The sequence below is a fragment of the Bubalus kerabau genome, chromosome 2 (genome assembly GCF_029407905.1).
Source record: "Bubalus kerabau isolate K-KA32 ecotype Philippines breed swamp buffalo chromosome 2, PCC_UOA_SB_1v2, whole genome shotgun sequence".
Taxonomy (NCBI): Eukaryota; Metazoa; Chordata; class Mammalia; order Artiodactyla; family Bovidae; genus Bubalus; species Bubalus kerabau.
The window spans coordinates 45,381,501-45,387,500 of NC_073625.1; the positions used below are offsets into that span (position 1 = coordinate 45,381,501).

General features: G+C 57.4%; 1 protein-coding gene and 1 non-coding gene across 2 annotated transcripts in view; one reads left to right on the forward strand and one right to left on the reverse strand.

The window, feature by feature from the left end:
* Window positions 1–3,934: 3,934 nt before the first annotated feature.
* LOC129645073 (5S ribosomal RNA) lies at window positions 3,935–4,053 on the reverse strand. The gene has a single exon (XR_008711165.1). It is a non-coding gene; the product is annotated as a 5S ribosomal RNA (ribosomal RNA).
* Window positions 4,054–4,686: 633 nt separating this feature from the next.
* LOC129644686 (uncharacterized) overlaps window positions 4,687–6,000 on the forward strand; it is a 1,443-nt gene continuing 129 nt past the window's right edge. Inside the window, exons 1-2 of the mRNA XM_055570192.1 lie at window positions 4,687–5,169; window positions 5,673–6,000. The exon at window positions 5,673–6,000 is cut by the window's right edge and continues 129 nt beyond it. Of these exons, the coding sequence (XP_055426167.1) occupies window positions 4,758–5,169; window positions 5,673–5,971 (711 nt within the window). The 5' untranslated portion in view covers window positions 4,687–4,757 and the 3' untranslated portion in view covers window positions 5,972–6,000. The remainder of the gene's footprint in view (window positions 5,170–5,672) is intronic.

Genomic DNA, 6,000 nt, shown 5'->3' on the forward strand with positions numbered 1-6,000 from the left:
GGCCACGGAGTTATCTGGCTTCCGTTCCCGCCGCTGCCCGCACACCTCAGCCCATGGGCCTCTGAGCCTCTTGAGGGCCTAGGCGCAGACTAGCCAGAGCCCTGACGGCCCATCCTCCCTGGCACCTGCCTGGTCCCCAAACCCACCAGGAGGCATGGAGGCGAGGTCCACCAGAGCGCCTCAGCACAAGCCCTACGCATTACCGAGGCCAAACTTGACCCCACGCCGCCAACCAAACACACGACCTTCCAGAGAGAGCAGACGAGCCACAGGAAGACATACGGACAGACACCCAGACACTCGCACGCACCCACGTGAAGGGAGACAGCCGGCCGGCGCAAGCTCCTCAGCCAGAGCCATAGCACCTGTGAGAGGCCGGGGCCAGATGAAAGGACGGGCGGCCGGCTGTCGGGAGAGACAGAGGCAGAAAGAGATGAAGACTGGAAGACAGCGAGAGGGAGCTACAGACAGACAGACGCGCTCGCGCACGCACGCACGCGCGCGCACACACACACACACACACACGGACACAGAGACAGAGGGCGAGTGACAGAGAGATGACAAATAGGAGACAGAAAGGGGAGAGAGGATGGCCTCAGATCCGAGACAGACACACTGGCACAGACCGTGACGCACCTCAGAGGGAGGCTGCACGGAAGAAGCAACTTCCTCAAGGGAGGGGGCGTCAGCCTTGGGCCGGGCCCGGCTGGACGGCTGAAAGCGGTGCCCTGGGGCTGGCGTTCGCCCGTGGAGACCCCAAGACTTCCTCGTCTCCAAGGTCCCGTTCGGCTTGGCTACCTAAAGTGGGACCCAGCCCCTGCCCTAGGCCAGAGGGTGAGTGCGTGCGAGAGTGTGTGAGTGTGTCGGTGGGTGAGGGTGGGGTCGGGTCGACTTGGGGCCGGATGGATACCCAGAGTGGAGGGGGGAGAGTGTGGACGCCACCGGCTTGGGAAGCTTGCGTGGTCCTCTTGCTGTCTCTCTCCCCCTCTTTCTCCGTCTCCCTTACCTGTGGTTTTCAGCTCTTGAACTGTCTTGGGGGGGGGGGTGTACCTCCCTAAACCCAAAGCAACTTTCTCTGGAGACGTAGTGAAGGGTCAATGCACTCTTACTCATCTGATATACCCTAAAATCCTGGACATGTCTGGACTCAGACTTTGAGGGCAGCCTTCCTGCCAACTCTGGCAGTCATTGATGGTGCTACAACTGTAATCTTCTAAAGGAACAAAAGTCCCGTACAAGTCCAGACGTCTGCTCTGTACAGTCTCTTCGTACAGTACAGGAACGTATAGAACAGAATGACACATTCTTTTTTAATTGTACAGATGACTCAGCTGCCACCTGCTGCCTAGTCAACATCGTCAACATGTGGGAGTCAAGCAAGAGTTCCAAATCCCTTGTTGTGGTCCTTGGAAAGACTTCTGTTCTGAGTTGCTCAGTTGTGCCCAACTTTGATGCGACCCATGGCCTGCGGCCCGTCAGGCTCCTCTGTCCGCGACTTTGCCCAGGCAAGAATACCGGAGCGGGTTGCCATTTCCTTCTCCAGGGGATCTTGCCCACCCAGGGATCAAACCCGAGTCTCCTTCAGGTGGCCGCCTTCCCATCTGAGCCAGGATACTGCTAATTGCCTAGTCGAAATACAAAGAAAAGAGCTAGTGTTCTACTAAGTGCCAAGACGATGGAAGAGACGGAAGGTTTCCTTTGTTGGTAGAGTTGAATCTTTCCTTCGTTTTAGTTTATTTTTACTATTAAGGCTACTTGAACAAGGCAATGGAGAAACCCCAGTATTGGAAAGCAATCGACTTTTTTAAAGAAACGCGTGGCAGGCTAAACTTCCTTCGTTTTTCAGAGTTGGTTAAATGCAAAAGCTTTATTCAACCAATATGACTATTGTGAAGGGTATTTCAGGTCTCCATGATGAATCACTAAGGCATCAAGGAAGAAAGGAGTAGAGGTGGAGACAAAAAGAACAACCTTTCCCCTTGGCCCCCTCTCAACCAGCTGCTTAGTTCCTTCATCTCATGGACCTCGACGTGGGATTATCTTGTTTGTCCGGTTTTTGTTCGGGGACCCTTTCTAGTCAGGAGGCTATAAGCAGTGGTGGGGAAGCCCTTCTCTCCATTCCACGTGAGACCCAGTGGACAGTCCAGGCCCTGCCCACTGCATTGAGTCTGTAGCAACAGAATCACCAGGGATGCTGGTTGAAAACGCGTATGCTTGCAATCCACTCCCCTTCGCTACTGACTGTTTGAGGTGGCGGTCTGGAACCTATAGCTGGAAGCTTTCTTGATGTTCCCAAATGACACAAAAAGTCTGAGGACTACGGAAGATCTTCCCTTTTCTGGAAGAGTCACACACCTACAGAAGGAACCACAAGAGTGGCCTGCAATGGTAAAGGTATCAGTATTGGACTACAAGTTGGAAGGTCTCCACCTTTGCTATGCAAGTAAAATGATCTTCCTTTGAAGTGCAAATGGATCATGCTAAAAGTTTGCATTGTTCTAGAGCATTTTAGAAGCCCTGAATGATGGGAATCGCACGTACGAGTTCCTTGAAAGCAAGAACCTGTGTGTCTGGGTATGTCTTCATGCCTTAGATTGTGCCTTGAATGTCGTGTGCACATCAACGGAAGAAAGAGAAGAGTTGAACCGACAAAGATACAAAGAGATCAAAAGTGCTGAGCCAAGTGAAAAGTTGAGGCTTCCAAGAACTTCTCTGTCTTTCACACACTGAATACATATTGAGCACCGACTATGAGCGCGTAGGCATGTAATAAGTTTCTGCACATAGAATGCTGAGAGAAGAAGACACACAGTTGCTGCTTTCACTGAGACTGATCTAATGATAAATAACAGGCAGATCCTGTGAGAACCGATACAGGGGACTCCCCCGTCACCAAAAACTGGGTGTGGGAGAAGGCTTTTCAGAGTCATAATTGAGTTGAGGTCCATAGGTTGAACCAACGTACACCAGGGTTGAGGTGCAGGAGGACTTTCAGGCAGGTCAAATAGCATCTTGGAAGGCTCTGTGACAGGGGAACCTTCGTACATTCCAGACATGGAAAATGCCCTATGGGAGGGAACCCAAAGAGTGCAGAGGGCACTCCAGTGGAAAGAAATGAGAGAAGAAAGTGGCGCCCAAGCAATGAAGGGATTTGGCCGTATATGAAATATGATGGGAAAATACAAGAGCAGTTTTAGCAGGGAGGTGGTAGAATTGGATCTGCGTTTTGAAAAGGTCATCTTGCTCAACATCACTAATGACTGGAGCGACTCAACTCCAAACTACAACGAGGTACCACTTCACATTAGTCAGAACGGTCCTCATGGCAAAGTCTGTCAGTAACAAAGGCTGCAGAGCAGGTGCAGAAAAGGGAACTCTCCTCCACTGTTGGTAGGACTGTGAGTCGGTAGAGCCGCTATGGAAAAGCGTATGGAGGTTCCTCAAGAAACGAAAACTAGAAGTACCATATTATTCGGCAGTCCCACTCGCAGGCATATAGCCACCAAAAGTATATGACTCAACAAGATGCAGGCACCTTCTGTGCAGATGAATCTGTGTGTGCCCGCGCGGGGGCGCGCGCGAGCACGCGCGAACGCCTGCGAGGACGCGCGAACGCCTGCGAGGTCGGGGCTGGGGCTGGGGCTGGGGCTGGGGCTGGTGGTGCTGCAGCCCCCCCGGGATGGCCTGAGGCACGCCAAGGGAGCCCCAGACGGAGACCCGAGGGACGGTCGTCCGGTTTCCTGGAAGCCGAATGCGGAGGGGCTCGCGGGCCGCGCGGAGGCAACCCCGGTCTGCAGCGGGAGGCGCGGCCCCGGCCAGCCCCCCGACCCAGCCCCCTTACCCACCCCCCACCCCCACCCCCGGGAGGGGCTGGGGCTGCGAGGGCCCAGGAGTTGCGAAGGGGGGCGGGGGCTAAAGGAGAGGGGAGGCAAAAAGCCTACAGCACCCGGTATTCCCAGGCGGTCTCCCATCCAAGTACTAACCAGGCCCGACCCTGCTTAGCTTCCGAGATCAGACGAGATCGGGCGCGTTCAGGGTGGTATGGCCGTAGACGGAGGCGGCTGCCGCCGGGCGCCCTAAGAGCCCTGCGCTGCGCCTCCCTTTCGCTCTGACCTGCCGGTCGGGCTGGCCAGCCGCACCTCTCCACGGGGGCGCGCGCTGTACTGGAGCCGCACCAGCCGCGACCGGACTCCGGCCTGCCGACGCCGCCACGCCCCCGAACACCGCCACCCCCCAGCCAGCAACCGCCTGGCCGGGCCCCGGGGGCCCCCAGCGACCGGGCGTGCGTGCGTGCGTGCGTGCGGGGCCTGGGGGTGGGGTGGGGATGGGGTGAGGGGCGCGGAGGTCTCGGCGCCCTCCCGCTCTGGGCCTCTCCAGGCCCGGCCCCGCTCGGCGGACCTCCCCCCATCCAGTTCGCTGCTCAGGGACACTCGGCCCCGCCCCGGAGGTTGTCTGGCTTCGGGGCCCGCCGCGGCCCGCTCCCCGCGGCCCGGGGGCCTCGGAGCCTCCTGCGGGCCTAGGCACAGCCCAGCCGGGGCCCTGAGCGCCCATCCTGCCCGGCCCCTGCCGGGTGCCCAAACCCACCGCGAGCCACAGGCAGGCACACGGACAGACGCCCAGACACTCGCACGCACCCACGCGAAGGGAGACAGCCGGTCGGCGCAAGCTCCTCAGCCAGAGCCATAGCACCTGTGAGAGGCCGGGGCCAGAGGAAAGGGCGGGCGGCCGGCTGTCGGGAGAGACAGAGGCAGAAAGAGATGAAGGTTCCGAGACAGACTGGAAGACAGCGAGAGGGAGCTACAGACAGACAGACGCGCTCGCGCGCGCGCGCGCACACACACACACACACACACACACACGGACACAGAGACAGAGGGCGAGTGACAGAGAGACGGCAAACGGGAGACAGACAGGGGAGAGAGGATGGCATCGGATCCGAGACAGACACACTGGCACAGACCGTGACGCACCTCAGAGGGAGGCCGCGCGGAAGCAGCAGCTTCCCCAAGGGAGGGGGCGTCAGCCTTGGGCCGGGCCCGGCTGGACGGCTGAAAGCGGTGCCCTGGGGCTGGCGTTCGCCCGTGGAGACCCCAAGACTTCCTCGTCTCCAAGGTCCCATTCGGCTTGGCTACCTAAAGCGGGACCCAGCCCCTGCCCCTAGGCCAGAGGGTGAGTGCGTGCGAGAGTGTGTGTGTGTGTGTGTGAGTTTGTCGGTGGGTGAGGGTGGGGTCGGGTCGACTTGGGGCCGGATGGATACCCAGAGTGGAGGTGGGAGAGTGTGGACGCCACCGGCTTGGGAAGCTTGCGTGGTCCTCTTGCTGTCTCTCTCTCCCTCTTTCTCCGTCTCCCTTACCTGTGGTTTTCAGCTCTTGAACTGTCTTGGTGGGGGGGGGGGTGTACCTCCCTAAACCCAAAGCAACTTTCTCTGGAGACGTAGTGAAGGGTCAATGCACTCTTACTCATCTGATATACCCTAAAATCCTGGACATGTCTGGACTCAGACTTTGAGGGCAGCCTTCCTGCCAACTCTGGCAGTCATTGATGGTGCTACAACTGTAATCCTCTAAAGGACCAAAAGTCCCGTACAAGTCCAGACGTCTGCTCTGTACAGTCTCTTCGTACAGTACAGGAACGTATAGAACAGAATGACACATTCTTTTTTAATTGTACAGATGACTCAGCTGCCACCTGCTGCCTAGTCAACATCGTCAACATGTGGGAGTCAAGCAAGTGTTCCAAATCCCTTGTTGTGGTCCTTGGAAAGACTTCTGTTCTGAGTTGCTCAGTTGTGCCCAACTTTGATGCGACCCATGGCCTGCGGCCCGTCAGGCTCCTCTGTCCGCGACTTTGCCCAGGCAAGAATACCGGAGCGGGTTGCCATTTCCTTCTCCAGGGGATCTTGCCCACCCAGGGATCAAACCCGAGTCTCCTTCAGGCAGACGCCTTCCCATCTGAGCCACGATACTGCTAATTGCCTAGTCGAAATACAAAGAAAAGAGC